Source organism: Ipomoea nil, unplaced genomic scaffold, assembly GCF_001879475.1.
Source record: "Ipomoea nil cultivar Tokyo-kokei standard unplaced genomic scaffold, Asagao_1.1 scaffold0302, whole genome shotgun sequence".
Taxonomy (NCBI): domain Eukaryota; kingdom Viridiplantae; phylum Streptophyta; class Magnoliopsida; order Solanales; family Convolvulaceae; genus Ipomoea; species Ipomoea nil.
Window position 1 is genome coordinate 2,679,417 of NW_017616730.1, and position 18,693 is coordinate 2,698,109.

An 18,693-nucleotide genomic window follows, 5' to 3' on the forward strand; every position below is an offset into this window, starting at 1 on the left:
TAAAATAAATATGTCTTGACAAAAACAAAATGAACAGTGAATAAAAGGGAGAAATTAATGCATGAAAAAAAAAACAAATATAACAAAACGAAAAGAATTTCAAAATATTCAAGAACACATTCAAAGAAAAATGTAATGGACAAAAAACAAAAGTCACAAATATAACAAAGCAAATACAGTAAAAACATAAAGAGAAAGAACCAAAAACTACACAAGAACACTTGAAAAATGCTATAAATAGAGAAACAACTAAATACATCATAAATACTTGTTAGTAAACAAATGAATGTTCAAACTAAAAATATGCTAACGAACAAAATGAACAGTAGAAAGAGAAAATTTATACATATGGACAAATAAAAAAAAAACATACAAAAATATAACAAAACATAAAACGCAATAGACAAATATAACAAAACAAAAATAACCCAAAACTACACAAAATTATAAAATGATATCTATAGAACTACACAATTCAAACAAAAAATACGCTAAAAGAAAGCTAACAAAAACAAAATAAATAGTAAAAGGTGAAAATTACTGCATGGAAAAAAAACAAAAAATACACAAATATAACAAAACGAAAAGAACTCCAAAACATTCAGGAACACAAAAATATAACGAAGCGAAAAGAACTACAAAACACTCAGGATTTAGGAAAACTATACAAAAACACTTAAAAAATGCTATAGATTATGAAAAACAACCAAATACATCATAAACACTCCTCATAGTATACATAAGTACTAAAATTATAAAATGATCATATAGAAAATACACAATTCAAACTAAAAATATGTCAAAAGAACACTAACGAACAAAGTGAACGGTAAAAAAATGCAAAAATATAACGAAGCGAAAAGAACTACAAAACACTCAGGATTTAGGAACACATTCAAAACAAAATGCAATGAACAAATATAATAAAGCAAAAATAACACAAAACTACACAAAATTATAAAGCGATCTATATAACTACACAATTCAAACAAAAAGATACATAAATAAACAGTAAAAGGAGGAAATTAATGCATGGAAAAAAATAAAAAACACACAAATATAACGAAACGAAAAGAACTACAAGACATTCAAGAACACATTCAAACAAAAATGCAATGGACAAGGAAAACATGTATATGTAATTTGTAAAGCATACCATCATATACAAATACACAATCATATGTATTCCCCTCCCCTTTCTTCCCAGTCCAAAACAAAACAAACACAGAAAAAATAAAAACTTAGAAAGGGAGAAAGAAACCAAAAAATTTACCTGCTCACTGCAATCCTTCTCAACCTTCCCTTATTCCTAGCAATGCTTGATGTGAATATCCTCGAGCTACGAATTCTGTTCTAGTCAAAAAATTGTTAGATAAATGAAATTGAAATCCCTAATAAGGTACTGGATAATTCTATTTATATTTGAAGAGTTGGGAGCAACATGTTGAAAAGCATTTACAAAGCCGATGTGATACCTTGTGGTTAGGTTGCTAATGAGATGGTTGATGGCGGATCCTCCATGCCTAGATATTAAGCCTCTGTAAAAAGAGTGATCAAGAATAAACCTGTATACTTGAATTTTCAGGTTAGTAAAACTGTAAAAGTTATAACTTCATCACGGAGTATTAAGAGCAGTGTATAGGCATTCTCTCGGGACAATTAATCAATTATTTTACCTGTCAAAAGGTGACTTCATCTTTCAATCAGTCCACTTTACCTTTCACTTTTCCTCTTTGTTGAGCTTTATTTTCAGCAAATGCATTCATTCGTCTCTGAAATGGAAAAAAAAAAAATTACAGTGTACTATTAAAAGATAACCACACAAGAGAGAGCAACTCACAAAAGGAATAAACCAGTGACTCTGTCTCCCCCAATCATAAATTCATGGCTGCAACACTTTTACCCTCCAAATCCTACTTTAGGTGCCGGCATTAACATGAAATTCAACGTCCTAAGGTGGCCCATTTCCGGCGAAAGGCGTAGTATAGTGTTTCAGATGAAGAGAACGCCAAAAAAACATAGAAATAGTAAACATAAACTGCAAAGGAATAGGAAACCAACCCTAATGATGAATGAAAACTCATTCTACTATTAAGTAAAATTAAAGATAACAGACTAAATACGTCGAAAATACTAGGAAAATAAAAAAAAAATCACTATTCCTAATAAAAATACCTTTAAAATTTACAAGTACACGAATAGCCGAATAGTCACAGGTAATTTAATAGTTACAATTCGTGCTTAGGCCTTAAGAACCGACCGTCGGAAAGATTATCCTGAGTAAAGACCTTTATTATCTAAGAAGTAAGTTTGAATTGACCACAATCACCCCAATTATATCCTGAGAATGTGATAGTCAGCCACCCTTTAAGATTGTCATTATTTGAGACCGATGCATGCAGAATATGTGGTGTGCATGCGAGGCACTCTGTATGTGTCCCCTCCAGACATCTATATAAGGCACATTTATTACTAGGGAGAGGGACTTTTAGACTATTTCACAACACACGCCTAAACTCGGGAACGTCTGATCACCAATACAGTTGCCTCGACCCAAATACTTTGACCATGTATAAATTAAAACACCAATATGAGTTGTTGGACACAAATTTCTTTTTGTCATGTTTACTACTCCGTATTTACTAGCCAAATCAACTATTTCTACTGTGGTTCGTGTCTGTGATCTTTGACTTAGAATAGCCACATAGATGTCATTGAGCTACAAGCTAGCTACTTGGCGTTAAACTTAATGTTATGTAAATTTGAACTGTACCCTAGGACGTCTAGTTAATAAAAAGTTTCAATTAAAACTTGCTTCCAATTCAACGACAATACATGGTTTAATACATGTAACAGATATTAGAGGTTTGACCTTATATTAGTTTTTTGTACTAAAAAGTGTATATCTCTATTATAAAATAGCCATAAGAAATAGTAAATGCTAAAGCCAAATAAATTCTCACCTAAACTAATGGTGTGTTTAGATCATAGATATCAAATGCGTACATCAGATTTTTTATATCGTTGGGCTCCTAAAAATATTAATTCTGCCGTCCAGTTTTGAAGGAGAATCCCAAAGTTCTAAGAATGTTTACATAGCCGAAATAATTAATGATCGGCTATTAAATCTATTAAATATGGTGATGTTTAATTAGTTGCTTGGCCTTTCCAATATTAACGATTGGTTTAACAATGTAATATAAATCTACAAATTGACGATTGGTATACAAGCACTTCCTAAACCTACTTATAAATACATCTCTTTGTATAAGAGACAAACACTTCAACATCAGATTGCTTCTAAAAACACAGAAATACCTGCAAAATACACACTACAGTTTTAATGTTCTCGCGGTAACATCTCTTCAATGAATACAAGAACAACAATATGGGTCCGCATTGCAGTCTGCATACATAAATCCTGAAAAGAAGAGGGAGTGAAGCCAATGTAAAGAAGTAGAAGATCAAGAGGTATGTTTTATATATATATATATATATTTTTTCGTAATATTTTCTCTATGTTTTTACGAATACAAAAACTAGGAAGAGTGGAAATAAACAAATGAGAAGAATCATGGAAAAGGCATACATAATTCAGCAAGTCCAATTGCTATCAATACATTTGTATGATCCTCTTTTTTTGAGTCACACCTGCTATTACTAGCAGGTAGTTGTAGTGGAAGATAATTGTGATCATGGTGCAACACTTTTGCACCATGATTTTTAAGCTTTGTTATGAGGTTGTAGTTTTTCTCCACAGTAGAGTGTTAGTATGGGATTGTGATGTATTGATCATATGAATTTAAAAAGTTATTTTTAGAATTTAATATTCTCTTATTGGTCAAATAATACTTTATTTGTTGGTTATTTATTTACTTATTATCTGTATAAGCATAAAGTCCTAATTGTAAGCAACAAAACTGTGTAATCAGATTGTAAGATCATCATTTGCAGAAATAGTTTAGTTAGTATTGTTTTTGCAACACAGATGCAAGATTCAACATTCAAAAAAAAATAAAAAATTAAGACAAGCTAAACAGGAGTAATTAAATACAACAACTTCAAGTTCAAAAGCTCAAAAAAATAATTGCTGTATGCTGTTTAATTTCTTTGCAGATTCAGGTATTTACCAACTATAAAGGTATAACATACCTTTGACAGATGTGAATATCCTAGGCATTGTTTGATTTCATTTTATGGTATGCTTTATTACCTGCAAAAATAGATATATATCGTATTAAGCTAAGCTATGTATACTGTGAAAGTTATTAAAGCAGTTCTAAAATATGAAATACTTACATACAAATGCATATAGTGTCTGATGGCATTAATTTAGAAAACTGCACAGAACAATAATACCATAAGTATCTAAACTGTTTTAACATGTACAAGTCATTTTCGTGTCTTGGTGGTAACAAAATCCCGGTGAGTACTTCTCCTTGGGAAAAATACTGATGTTATCCAGCATGGTATGTGCGTTTTTGGTATGTGCCCTGTCAAAGGGTGGTATGTGCGTAGTAGTGAGAAATTGTCTTCCATTGTCTAAACAAAGAAGTTGTCTTCCACGATGAAGAGGTACATATCCTTATACATTATTTTGAATAAAAAACAAAATCCAAAATACTCAAAATATGAAAATAATAACCAATGCTATATTTTTTTTGGTAACAGGGCACTGTTATACACGCTCATTTACCAAAACTGCATTTAGCAAATTTCATAAACAGTTTTTTAGATCAAAAGGTTTATGATGTCAAATTTCTCTGGCATTACAAACTTTTATACCTACAAAACTAACTTGCAGCCTTGCACCCACATATGTTAAAATTCAACTATGAAATAGTATTGAAAGAATTAACTTTAGAAAAGTTTCCATGGTGTATGTAGCAGCTAAGGCCCTTCACAAGTTTGAAAGGTAACACACCATGTAATGAGAAAGAGCTTATTCGTAAGATTTCTTGAGGACTTTTTTGGATAACAAGTGTGCTTGGTGGAACCTTCACCTTTCATAACTCAAATATGCTCTGTGTGCTGAAAAACAAATGTTGCTGGATATTGGACATTTCTTTGGATAATTTGTCTTTTATCTACTTTTCAAGTGTTAAATAGTTTATTTAAATGTTTTTTTTTTTTTTGTGTATTCATTTAGTTGTACCACCAAGTATTTAATAATTTGTAATTTTATTTCAATGTTTCTTAACTTTTGTCATGCCTTACTTTGTCTACTACTGTGAGATATATTTATATATCTAATTAAAATAACTTAACTTAATATTGTATAATTTTTATTCGTGCATCGCACGGGACAATTACTAGTGTTACTTTAAGTCTCAAAGTTATATTGGTCTTGCTTGGTAAAATAGTTAGTCTATAAGCTAATTTTGGCTTATTTGACCACTATTAGTTGTTTGACTTAGTTAAAAAAATCAATATAAGTGTTTGTTAATTAGTTTTTTGTAATTCCAAAATGCTAAAATACAAAAAGTTGCTCAAAGAGTCAAAACAACTTTTTCAATTAGCATTTTGATAAAAGAAATTATACCAAATAGCTATCAGTTAAAAGCTAATTTATCAAATACTTTTCTACAATAAGCTAATGTTATCAACTAGTTATACCCTTTAGTAACTCAATCAGCTAACAGCTAACGGCCATTTATCAAATAGGACCACTAACTTGTTTTATCTTCTCATGGGTATGATGATGGGTCTATTGAGTCCATATATAGTTTAACTAATGTATTTAATGGGCGAGGTGGAGTAATATGAAGAGATAATATATGGGACAATCTTGTTCATCAAAATTCAAACAAATCTATGAAATTTACTGTCCAATGGATTATTGAGCTACAAGAGTAATGTTTTTACTGGTACACAGAGAAAGTGGATGCCATATACTCAACACAAACTTAGGCTTGAAAACTTGAACTTGAAGGACAAAATCCAAATACTCCCTGAAACTTATCTCAATCCAATGAACATTACTTTAGGACTGTTTGATTTTAGTTGCATTGGGGGTTTTGAACTATTATCTCCTCTTTAGCTGTTATGAAATTGTAATTTTGTATTTTCAAATTGAAAATGGTTGTATCAAATAAAAATTTAAAATGGATAATATTGAAAACATAATAGCAACGGTGATATTAAATGATAGTTAGAAAGGTAGATTATTGATAAAATTATTTAATTGTGCTTTTAGTTGTTTCATTGAAATTTAAAAAAAAAAAATAATAATGGTAGTGAAATCGACAGTTAAAATAGTATTCCATATCTCATTTCACGAGATGCAAAAATCAATAGGGATGTAAATTTAACTTGAAACCCACGGACTGCGCGACACGATAAAAATATTAGTGACTCAAGAGTTGAAATATTTGTAACTCAATAAAAATTTATATTGATCTAATATGTTTGATGGCTCGAACGAGCAATCTTGACACGGATCGTTACACTGTGCATCCGTATGCACCATGCATGGTGTATACGGATGCAAAAACGACGTCGTTTTGACGTCTAACTTAAAAAAAAAAATCAAAATTATATAACTACACATCCATAATTTAATAACTATACATCCAGAATTACATAACTACACATCCATAATTTTATAACTATAAATCCAGAATTGCATAACTTCACATCCATAATTTCATAACTATACATCCAGAATTGCATAACTACACATCCATAACTTTATAACTATAAATCCAGAATTATTGCATAACTACACCTCCATAACTTCATAATTACACATTCAGAATTGCATAACTATACATCCAGAATTGCATAACTATACCTTCAGAATTTTATAACTAAAAATCCAGAATGTATGAACTAAAAATGAATAACATATGTTGTTGCCGGAAATCGAAATTGATTTTTTTAAAAGTAGGATGCGTATTTTGATGCAAAACGACGTCGTTTTTGCATCCGTATGCACCGTGCACGGTGCATACGGATGCACATCATAATTTGCCTCTTGACACCGAGTGGATCGACATTGTTTGAACTTTACTTTTATGTTTTGTGTTTAGATTTCTAAACTTGAATGTGGAGATTTAGAGTTCGAGTCACCTGCTACGTTATGTTTTTTAGCTAGAATTTGAAATTAGAAGTTTGGATTTATCAAATGATACTTTAAATTTATATTTTAGTAATATAAATGTATTAGTTTGTTAATATTAAACGGTTATAATGTTATATTTTAAATACTAAAAATATTAGTTGAATTTATCCAAGAAATGTAATAGTTAAAGGTTGTAGAGTTAAAACAATAAGATTTTAACCTAAAAAATCAATTAACTTAACCGATTAAATAAGTATTGATTGTTTGAGCAGATTGATCCAAGTTAACTTGATTGTTTTGTGAGTATGACTAGTAAAAGTGAGAATGGTTAGCATGAGGTCATTGTCCCTTCTAACGAGATATAATTTTCAAATACCACATGAATGCTCCAAAATCTATTAATAGTCAAGTAAATAAAACACATTATCGTATTAAAAGTTACGAGTTTCACTACACAAAATTTCTCTAATATGTCCATGTCACTGAAATAAAGAAAACATAGAATTATTCACAAAAGCTTAACTCACTGATTCAGTATTTGAGAGAAGAAATAAAACATAGAATTGAAACGTCTTACCTGACCAAACGTCCGTCGCCGTTACGCCGAAAGGACCATATATCTGTCCTTACCGCGTAAAGAATGAATTGGATAAAATTCAATGCCAAGATAAAATATACAGAGAATGTGAAGGCTAAAATTGATTTTTGGAAAGAAGAGCCGTCGATGAAAATTTCAAATCAAATAATAATAATAAATGTAAAAATGTAAAAATGTGAAAAATAAGAGAGACGTCGACTGGCAGCAGAGAGAACAAGACGACGGAGGTCGAAGTACGAAAGAAGAGAGAAGAAACCTCATCACCCCTCTCATCTTCATACTTCAAACCCTAATCAAACATTTAACCTCTTCTATCTTACTACCAAATATAGATATAGATTCGGTTCGTATCTATATAATTTCTGTGGTAATTAGGAAACCTAAAATTATCTACTCAGAACAATCGAATTGGTCAGTTTTGGCCTTGACGTCGGTTGGAATTTCAGATCCATACCGGCGGCCATTGCCCTACTTCTGAGGGCAATTATCGGCTCTCAGATCTGCCATAGCTTAGCTCGAACCGTGCGCAGCTACCTGTCTCCGCAATGGACGACCTGGATGTGTTGGCCCGAGACTTTGGGCTGCGACCTGGTGGAAAATCGGCTCCCATGAGATCCGGCGCCGGTGATCGCCGGCCAGCTTCCTCCTCCTCGCCGTTGTTCGACGATCGTGATGGGGCGTTGTTCAGCGACGTTTTCGGTGGTCCGCCTAAATACACGAGTTCCAGTAGCAATAGCAATAAAAACTATTCTGCGATGAACGATTTGGATTACGATTCAATTTTCAAGCCCGGAAATGATTCGAAGAACAATTACGACAATAGCAGCAGCAAGACGTCTTCTGTACCCGTGTATGATAAGCCGGTCTACGACGAGGATATTTTTGATGGACTGCCAGGACTGAAGAGCAAATCGGTTTCGTCAACGGCCCGATTTGATGGTGATGTGTTTGCCTCAATGACTTCTCCGCCTAGAAAGAATCACAGTAGTAACCAGTTTGATGATCTGTTTGGGAATTTGGGGAGGAATGAGAAGGTGGCAGAACCCCAGAGCAGCAAGAACTCAAGCTCGAGAGCGTTTGATGATCTGCTAGCTGGTTTTGGCAGCAGTAGTGCAGCCAGTACTAACAGGTACATTAAATATCTTTCTCCAATGGTGTAACATTTCTGGTTATTTATGTCTAGTTATACTTTCACCAAGCAGTGGTCGTGTCAATGTAGCATGTGATCTAATCCTAAGTTGAATTAGATTATACTGCGTAAAGATTATAAATAGTATTGTTGATGATATATAGTAGTTTGCTTACTGCCCTCTTGGGTGATTGGTGGTGGTGAATGTGAAGTGAAACCTGTATTTAGATCAAGTGATAGTGAAGTTACAGTCATGTCCATATGAATAATTAACCTCCTATGTGGATATATGCTGGAGCCTGGAGCATTGAGTGGTGTGACATTGGTGAAAATGAACTGTTATATCTGCAGGTGGCAAGGTATAGGGTATGTTGTCTTCATCAACGTAGGATGTTGGTTTGATTTTCAGAGGAAAAGAAAAAGGGATTTCTTTGATAAGTCCATCTTCACTATTGTGATCCCTTCAATGAACTATGCGTTTTGTGTTTAGAAGTTCTTGTAAAGAGTACCTTTTTGTACTTTCTAAAGCTTTTGAAAAGTTGGCCAAAACTCAAATTTGTTGTGAAGGTAAGTGAAATTACACATAAAAACCTCAGGTCATGGTTTCAAAATTAACTAGATCAAGTGAGGCCATAGTGGAAAGCTTGAATAGCTTTTTCTTGACATATTTTTTCAGTGTCATACATTAAATTGATGAAATAGCAATCATTTCAAAGTTTTAATTATCCCTATAGTTTCAATTGAATAAGCTAAAGAACAGTTGACTGTTCTTCTTTCACAGGCCATTTACAGGGTCAAATAAACAACCTTCCAAACCACCTGGTAGTTCCAGTCAGACATCAAGTGTTATGGATGACCCTTTTGTTGTTTTAGGAACATCTTCAGCCCCAACATCTTCTCCTGGGGTATTTTCTGATCCACTTGAAGAAATTACTAAGCTTGGTAAATCTGGAAGTGCTAAGGCTGATTCTTCATCTATTGGTGGGAATGTATTTGATGGCTTGGATCCACTCAATGGCTTTGGTAAATCTGTGCCACCAAGAGATGGACCACTGATGGATGAGTCTAATGTAAATAGTGGAAAATCTTCTTTCAGATATTCTGAGATTCCAGGGAATGACTCTCAGGAGCCTCCTCTGTTCGACATGCCCTCTGCAGAGACTCATAAGTCCTTTAGTCAATCTGCTTCTCCTCCAAATGAAAGTGCAAATCATACTGAGACAAACTCCCAGGTGGATTCATCTCCCAGATCTGAGGAACCAGAGCAACCTTCAGAAGATATTTGGCTTACTGTATCAGAGGTTCCTCTTTGCACACAACCTACTAGTGCTCCACCTCCATCACGGCCCCCACCTCCAATTCCAAGGTGGACCTCAAAGCCAGAGGCTGGTTTCTTCACTTCACACGGAAGAAGAAGAGCTGATGAATATTCTTCATCCCCAAGTTACAGTCAATACTCTCAAAGTACTAAACCTGCTTTCTCCACTGCTAAGAGCCCTCCAGTATCACATCTGGATGAATTTGAGGAATTTGCCATGGGGAGGACTCGAAACAGTGTTGATGGAAATGTCGATGTTCTTTCTGGTGAAGAAATGAATGCAAACACTGCTGCTGCTGCAATGAAAGAGGCTGTTGATATGGCTGAGGCTAAATTTAGACATGCTAAGGAAGTCCGGGAAAGAGAAAATGTGAAGGCTGCTAGAAGTAAGGAAGCTGTGCAGATGGAAAAGGATGAACAGGTCATGCATGAGAGAGAACATAGGGAAAACCAAGAGAGATTAGAGCGTGAACACCGTCAGCGTGAAAAGGAAGAGGAAGAGAGAGAACAAAGGAGACTTGAAAAAGAGAGGGAGAGAGTGAGGCTTGAAAGAGAGAGGGAGGCTGAAAGGGATAGGGCTAGGCAAGCTGTAGCAAGGGCTACAAAGGAAGCGCGTGAGAGGGCAGCAGTTGAAGCACGCGAAAAAGCAGCAGCTGAAGCACGAATGAAAGCTGAAAGAGCTGCTGTTGAGAAGGCATCTGCTGAAGCTCGAGAACGGGCTGAAAGGGCTGCAGTTCAGAGAGCACAAGCAGAAGCTCGTGAAAGAGCTGCAGCAGCTGCAAGGGAAAGGCAAAATGCGGAAACAAGAGAGAGAGAAGCAAGAGAAAAAGCAAAGACTGAGGCTGAGGCACGCCGTCGAGCAGAACGAGCTGCTGTGGAAAGGGCTGCTGCAGAGGCTCGAGAGAGAGCTGCTGCAGAGGCTCGAGAGAGAGCTGCTGCTGCTGCTGCTAAGATGAGTCAGCAAAGGAATGATAATGATCTTGAATCCTTCTTTAGTACTCGAGCAAGCAGTGTGCCAAAGACAAGTTCTCCAGTGAGTGGCCTATTGAACTCCATGATATGTACAGGAAGCCTTTTGCAACACTGGTGGTTTTATTATGCATATTTTCTGAGATCTTCCTTTTCTTCATCTTTTTTTTTTTCAAGGAAACAATGTTTGATACACAATTCCATAATAAGGGAAGTTCTGAGGGGACAAAGTCAACATTTTCTTCTGGTGGGGTCTCCTCTAATAACATGAGGAAAGTGTCATCTGCCAATAATATTGTAGATGATCTGTCTTCAATTTTTGGAGGTATCATGCTTTCCCTTGTGACGCATGACATCTTAGATATTAAATCCATCTCATGAATTTGTGTTTACTTTATTTGGATGAATAGCTGCTTCATCATCTGGGGAGTTCCAGGAAGTCGATGGAGAGAGTGAGGAAAGAAGAAGAGCTAGATTGGAGCGTCATCAACGTACTCAAGAGCGTGCGGTATGTTTTCAAATGCACTTGCTTGTTTGGTTTAGCATGTTGGACCACCTGCTATATAGGATACCCTTGAGTATACTGTATACTTGCCTAGTATTGTGTATATAGTACTATAGTAGTTTTGGCTGCATGGTTGATATATGTGATTGTGCAGGCGAAAGCTTTGGCTGAAAAGAATCAACGTGACCTTCAAGTCCAAAGGGATCAGGAAGAAAGACATGTAAGTGTCTTTTTGAGCAGCTTACAACTAATACAACTTAAAAAGATCACACTACTTTTTATAAGCTATGCCAGTTGATTTTGTTGAGCACCACATCATTTTTTTAGAGGGATGGAGATGCCTCCATGTTACTTATTAAAATTTTGAGCTTGTTAAAAATAATAATTAGGATGTTAGAATCTTTATCTAAAAATAAGATTATACCTTACTCGCCTCATGATCTGAAATAGCTTACAATTTCTTATGTGACATTTAAAAAAAAAAGAAAGTTTTGTATCTTTACAAATTAACTCAATCATTTTCTGAACAACACAAATACACTCTAAATAACATCTCAACATCATTTTTTTAATATCATATCTGATGGTTTGTATGATCTGCTTTCAGAGGATTGCGGAGACTTTGGATATTGAAATCAAGCGATGGGCTGCTGGGAAGGAAGGAAATCTGCGTGCACTTCTATCAACTCTGCAATATGTGCGTTTGGCTAAAAATTTTCTCATTTCTTATTAGAGATAATCACTTGCCCCAAAAGACCAAAAAAAGTGAAAACAGAACAAGGAAACTGGATGAGGCTTATTTTTATCTTTACTAACCTCCTGGCGTAATAGCAACCTTCCCTTGTTTCACTAGTTTTATATTTTTGAGATGGGTTTATTGGGTAATTGTTTGGATTAATTACCTTTTTTTCTGGTAAAGGGTGTAATATTTACTCTTGTTGGAATGATCAGGTTCTTTGGCCTGAATGTGGTTGGCACCCTGTTTCCTTGACAGACTTGATTACCGGTGCATCTGTCAAGAAAGTATATAGAAAAGCAACCCTTTGTATACATCCTGATAAGGTGCAACAGAAAGGTGCTACTCTTCAGCAGAAATATATTGCTGAGAAGGTCTTTGATCTCCTGAAGGTACTTTTTCTCAGTGATCAATATCAAATTTCTCCTAAATATCATTATTATCAATTCTTTTAGTCAATGGAAATATGGTATGATTCATATGAGTGTGTATTTCATTTTTCTAGTTAAACAGCAGATTGACCCTCTCTGAAACAACAAAATGTTATACTTTATTATTCTCCTTGTCTTGCTGCTTTACTATATTGGGTGCATTTTTATAGGAAGCATGGAACAAATTTAACTCGGAGGAGCTTTTCTAGATCTACATTCATTGATTACTTTTGAATGGCTCTTGGACTACTATCTATAGAAGTTGTGTGCACAGTTACCAGAGATGCTCATGCTATGATGCCCACAATTTTTTCGTGCCCATTGGTGTTGGATCTTGCTTCTTGCAAGCTGCTGGTATGGGGTGAAGCATTTGTAGCTGCTGCTGAGATGCATGGTAAAGTAAAATATACGACCGTTGTAAATTGTTTCAATGCCAGAGAGGGGTTATACGGCATTTGAAGTGACTGGTTGGTGTAGACTAGTATTATATCCAATCTTCCTGTGCTTCTATGTCACATTTGATTGCCCACTTCATCTGCATCAGATGATTATTTTGTTTGTTTTTGCCAATTCTTTATGCTTCTTGTTAAAGTTCGCATTTGTTTGTGTAAGAGAGATGTTTTCTTTTCCCCCCTCTAATCTCCATACATAAATCTTCAGGAGAACCGCATTCATATTTAGCAGGGAGCTAATATAAAATGTATTCTTTTTCTGCTCATTTCTATGTATTTTTGGCTTGTATAGTGTCAGTGTATTTCTACCAATGATTGCATTTGTTGCCTCTTCACAACAAATTTTGTAGAGTGATTGTACATTTCTACCATGGTTTTATCAACAGACCTCATACTGTTGTGGATTGAAGCCAGGTCTTATTCTCTATTTCTTTATGAGATTTATGCTTCTCTTTCAGTTTCTAAAAATTCTACTGACAAAACTTGTACTATATTGCTTCATTCTGACTAGTTGTCAGAATTTCCATAAAGATAGAACTTATTTTTTTCAGGGTGACAAGGAAAACCTGCCACTGAGAAGTGTGGGAGTAAAAGTTGGAAGTAGAGAATGAAATAAATATTATAGTATTTTCCATATTCTGATGATTGTATGTGAGGTCTTGAATTGATTACATAGAAGTGGGGAAGTACATACAACTTTGTGATTTGGGAATTTGTTATTCTCTGTTTCTGCAACTGCAAAGGGATACAGTACAGAAGAGAAAATATGGTGTGTGGTGATTTTACATGTGTTGAATGGAAATTGAGAAACATGCCTATTCTTTCCAGACAGGGATGATCCCCTGAGCAGCCAAACGCTTCTCAACCCAGAACACAATGTGTTTCTCTGTAATTTTTTTCTCGTCAACAAGAAAAGGTTCTACAGTGCTGGCTCCATTTCCATATGATGAAAGTGAGAATCCTTTTGGACCTGCCACCAAATTAATAACATTAGATTTCTTTCTTCTTCATGTAGATATGCAAGCAATGAGCAGATGAAGATGTGAGATATACCGGTAAGTCCGTTGGGGAAAAACGCCCAGAAGGAATATGGATAACCCTTCTTCAGAAACGAACCCTCCAGCTGAAACAATCAATAAAAATTGATTGCAAGACTTGGGAGATAAAAATTAAGGAGCGAAAGGATTGTGTAATAGAAGAGTGACCTAACCTTGTTATCGTTGAAAGACAGTTCGAGTTCAGTGATATCATCTTGAGCTTGTAGAGTCGATTTCAATGAAGGAATGACATCCTCTTCCATCATCTGAGGCAGTGGTTTGGCAGGCGCTTTGGCGACCGGTTTTCGCTTCGGCTTTTCCGTTTCCTCAACCGGCTCCTCTTCCTTTTTCGTTTCAGCAGCCACTAGTTTTCAACCGCCATTAATTACCGAACAAGATTTAAAAAAAAAAAAAAAGCAACACGTAGTCGAGAAAGAAGAAGGTGAGAACGTAGAAATCACCTGCTGCGGACGATTCCTGAACGGCAAAGCAGGCAATGTTTCGTTGCGGAAAGACGACTCTGCAAATCACCGGAACGCAAGTGCCGGACTTAGCTTTACGGCTGAGACTGGAAGACGAACGAAAGCTGGATAGCGCCGCGATGGATCCTCCCGTCGTTGCCGCCATCGCCTCTGAGACAAGTAAGCCTAATCGAGCTTCTTCTCTGATCTCTCCACTAATCAAACATTACTATGTCTACTTCCTACTCTTTTCTTTTTCTTTTTGAGAATATTTTTTTATGGAAGGGGGAGAACGATAAATGTTAGCGGTGAACAGAGAAGAAAGAAGTAGGAAGAGAGAGAGAGAGCTGGAGAAGGAGCCTTTGTTATCCACACAGTGAGGTTAGGTGAATAAATGCCACTTATTTTGTGATCGTCACTGTGAGAGTTTGTGAAGTAGTGGTGCTGAGCCCCCGAATCGAGTATAGACAAAAATTACAAAATTTTCATTCTATTTTAAATACTTCCAAAATCAAATGAGTGAAATATTTGAGTTCCATTTTTATAAATACTTTTTCAATCAAACACAAGAACAGTCTACACCTTCAATAGTGCCTGCTAATTTCTCTCGTTTACTCAGTACATATCCCAGTAGTGCTTACTTGTTTCCCTCGTCACCCCAAAAAAAATTGTTATGGTTTTTCTTGAGCCAAAATACTTTCTCAATTGGTGTGCTTCAAGTGGCACTACAATCTACTTTCTCAGTCTTTGTTTCTCTGAGATTGAATCCAATTTACTTTGTTTGTACTTCTGAATCATGTCATACACCTGCATACAAAAATTCACAATTTTTTTTTTTTTTTAAAATAAAGGTTACCAAGTCAATAGAAACTCTAATTTAAGATTTCAACATTACTTTTCTAACTCCAGATGTTAATCCCATGGTAGAAAGTTCCTTTTTGTCAACATATTTCCACATTGCAGTCTCCTCCTTACCTTCTTTCCTACCAGGCACATTTCTTGTTCCTGCACCAACAAATAATAAAAAATAAACTCTTTTAAACTGTCAATGACCTTGTGGTCTAGTGACATGAAGTGACTCTCCCAAATGGGAGGTCATGAATTTGAACCCCAATAAGGGCGGGCGGTATCGACTCTTTGTGCTTCAGTAGGTTGAGAAAGTAGTTATGAACAGATACTACATGGTAACAAAGTCGGTAGTACTAAAAAAAAAACTCTTTTAAACTAAAGAAGGGAAAGTGTTGTAGAACCTTTTGGACACAGGACCAACAGCTCTATGTACATCTTAAGACGAATATGAGTGAAGATGTGAACATATTCTCCAACATGTTCCCTTGAATTTACACTGTATAACCTTTTAGTGTCTAAGTTGAATGAGGATCTGAGAAGATTGTCTGTAGCCTTTCTTCTCGAGGTCAAGTCAGCTTCTCCATCTAACAAGACGGACGGAAACTCCCAGAGCCCAGCGAGCAAACCCTCGTTTGGTCTCTTTACAATGAGAAACTTACTGTTAGATTCGTGTTCTTCCATGTCCTGGCTTTCTAGTATTTCCACTACAGTCACGGCAGAATAATCATGCCTCTGTTTGGCCTTGACTACTTTTGTCGGGAAATCTGTAACTACAACTGACTCGTCCTGGGCAGAGAGTGACAGAGCACGACACTGAGTAGAGATAGGACATGTATCACAACTCGGGTTCACAGGGGAGCATATTGTGGCACCGAGCTCCATGAGAGCCTGGTTTAAATCTCCAGGCCTGCAAGGGTCGACTAATTGACCTGCTAGTTTCCTAATTCAAAACAAGTCGGAATACAAAATTAAGGGTTGTAAAGAAAACCATAGGATAAGGTCATGCTACATTCTTATCACATATCATTACTGGGGATGGAAATCGTTTATATGTTAAAATATGCCCTAATTATTTTGAGGAAGAAAACAGTAAATGAAATTCTTTCATAATAGCAAACCTCACCAAAAGTTCTTGATGGTCACCTTGTCTTTAGGATTTGCAGATATGGCTTTAAGCCTTGCAGTGACCCTGGCTACATTTCCATCAACAATTGGCACTGCCTAAATAGGAAATGTGTAAACCAGAAACATGTAAACGGGGAAGAAAGCATTCTCAAAGCAAAAGTTTGATGAAAATATTGACCTCATTAAAGGCAATGGAGGCAATGGCACCAGCTGTATATTCACCAATTCCCTTAACCTTACGAAGACCAGAAACTGTGTTTGGAAAACCACAACCATCTTCAACAATCATTTTTGCACCCTGCAAAATACAGCTATCCGTATAAATAAACCAATGCTTGCTAAAAAGATACGAGAACAATATACTATGAACATTTACACATTTAGCTTGGTGGTAAAACATCCTTTAACATGAAGAATAGATTTCTGGCATAATACTGCAGATCAAATATCAGGGTCTAACCTCACCATTCATTTTCAGCTACCACTCATCTTATGCCTGCTAAAGCTAATTGAATCTAGAAGTCATAAAGCTACCAACTTTATCTCTGTTTTATCAACAGAAAATAAAATTTGCAAAGACCAGAATCTCTGCTTATGTATAGCACTTTTCTGTACTTCTAATCACAGAAGAAAACAAATAGTGTATACAAGAGACAGCTAACCTCTAAGAGAAATCGAGCCCGTCTGTAATAGCCCAAACCTGCCCACATCTCATTCACTTCCTGCAAACCAGTTTCAATAATGTCAAAAATGAAATTAAATTATAGGCACCATATTCGATTTTTCTCATCTATTACATATAAAAGAAAAAACATTAAAAGGCAACCTCAGCCAAGTTGATCAGGCTAGCCATTAGCATTTAGCAGTAATCATAAGGTTTCAAGTTCAACTCATAGTGGGGGCAACCTATGGTCTATGGACAATCTAGGTCGGCTCTAAGTGTGAGCGGTCGATTGACCTTCTCGGTTTGAGCGATCAGTCATGAGTAATCTAGACTGGCTGTTGTGAACCTTTCTCAATCAGGTCACAAGACGGGATTTACCCGTATACACTGTGGAGTGGCTGTGGTTTCCATCAGTTATCCAAAAATGAAATGAAATTAAACTAGAAATTCAATCAAGAAAACCAAAATACTGAATGAGTATTACAACACCTCAAGAGAAGCTCGAGCGAGGTGTTGAACAGTCGGCCATTTCTGCATCCACCGGTTGAAGTAATCTATCACCGTCTGAACCCTAGTTTGCTGCAGCATTACCTCCGAAACCCAAACCTCATAAGCCCTCCTTTCTCTCTCACCCTCATCACCATTCGCTTTAGTATCACTCGTTCTTCTCCAAGGAAGGTCCCTGCGATTGCGATCGTACCAGTGCAACAGAGAAGCCCTGATTTTTGTGGTTTCTTCTCCGGTGAAAGCGACGGTATCCTCTATGTCTCCCCCGCAGGCGGGAACTTCCTTTTTGAGCCTTGCTTCAGAGCTCCGCCGAGGCCTCTTGTTCGGTTTCGAGGCAACGGTGTGCCTTCTCCTCTCGCCGGCGCCGGCGCCGCCGTCCATAGATGTGATTTTCGGCGACGAACGGTGGCGGTGAGCTCGTATTGTGAGCAGAGATAGTTTTATTTTTCCCGCTAAACAGTGGGTTTGAAAGTAGGAATTTATGGAATCTATGGCACAGCTCATCCGAACCGGAACAAAGCCCTTCCTTATCCGCTTATGTTTTGGAGGAGTAATGTTTTTGCTATAATCACACTTTAACCCCTCTTGTTTAACATATTATCGTAGCCCTTAATTTAGTCATTTAAAAGTTCACTTTCCATTTTTGCCCTCAATTTGGGTAGTATACTAAGGAGTATCATTGTATCAATGGATCATTGCACAACCAACTACTACTATTGTGGTTACACCTATGTTATCAATATAATGATGTATAGCATATTCCAATTTGATGATAAATGTAATTTTTGTTATATTTCGATCATATATCATTGTCCATAATTTATTACGTAGTACATAAGAATCAACTAA

General features: G+C 36.0%; 3 protein-coding genes and 1 long non-coding RNA gene across 6 annotated transcripts; 1 reads left to right on the top strand and 3 right to left on the bottom strand.

Moving 5' to 3' along the window:
- Positions 1–1,107: 1,107 nt before the first annotated feature.
- On the bottom strand, positions 1,108–1,824 carry LOC109159379. Its single transcript, XR_002050562.1, has 3 exons — positions 1,677–1,824; positions 1,476–1,536; positions 1,108–1,348 (listed from the first exon to the last, which is right to left on the bottom strand). It is a non-coding gene; the product is annotated as an uncharacterized LOC109159379 (long non-coding RNA).
- A 6,014-nt stretch (positions 1,825–7,838) lies between these two features.
- On the top strand, positions 7,839–13,566 carry LOC109162666 (auxilin-related protein 2-like). Of its 2 annotated transcripts, none has more exons than XM_019311351.1 (8): positions 7,839–8,790; positions 9,572–11,141; positions 11,255–11,402; positions 11,488–11,585; positions 11,737–11,802; positions 12,190–12,279; positions 12,534–12,723; positions 12,788–12,885. In XM_019311351.1, the coding sequence occupies exons 1-8, from the start codon at positions 8,207–8,209 to the stop codon at positions 12,847–12,849; spliced, it is 2,808 nt and encodes a 935-aa protein (XP_019166896.1). In that variant the 5' UTR covers positions 7,839–8,206; the 3' UTR covers positions 12,850–12,885. The 2 variants fall into 2 exon arrangements, with proteins under 2 accessions (XP_019166896.1, XP_019166902.1); XM_019311357.1 differs by lacking the exon at positions 12,788–12,885 and adding an exon at positions 12,920–13,566 and having other exon boundaries at positions 7,840–8,790; positions 12,534–12,710.
- A 238-nt stretch (positions 13,567–13,804) lies between these two features.
- Positions 13,805–15,097, bottom strand: LOC109162700. Its single transcript, XM_019311387.1, has 4 exons — positions 14,700–15,097; positions 14,412–14,602; positions 14,255–14,324; positions 13,805–14,171 (listed from the first exon to the last, which is right to left on the bottom strand). Exons 1-4 carry the CDS (start codon positions 14,863–14,865, stop codon positions 14,017–14,019), a joined length of 582 nt encoding a protein of 193 aa, XP_019166932.1. The 5' UTR covers positions 14,866–15,097; the 3' UTR covers positions 13,805–14,016.
- On the bottom strand, positions 14,971–18,358 carry LOC109162681 (adenine DNA glycosylase). Of its 2 annotated transcripts, none has more exons than XM_019311372.1 (7): positions 17,827–18,358; positions 17,336–17,395; positions 16,852–16,971; positions 16,672–16,769; positions 16,208–16,488; positions 15,595–15,704; positions 14,971–15,506 (listed from the first exon to the last, which is right to left on the bottom strand). In XM_019311372.1, the coding sequence occupies exons 1-7, from the start codon at positions 18,346–18,348 to the stop codon at positions 15,432–15,434; spliced, it is 1,266 nt and encodes a 421-aa protein (XP_019166917.1). In that variant the 5' UTR covers positions 18,349–18,358; the 3' UTR covers positions 14,971–15,431. The 2 variants fall into 2 exon arrangements, with proteins under 2 accessions (XP_019166917.1, XP_019166910.1); XM_019311365.1 differs by having other exon boundaries at positions 15,950–16,488.
- Positions 18,359–18,693: the final 335 nt, after the last annotated feature.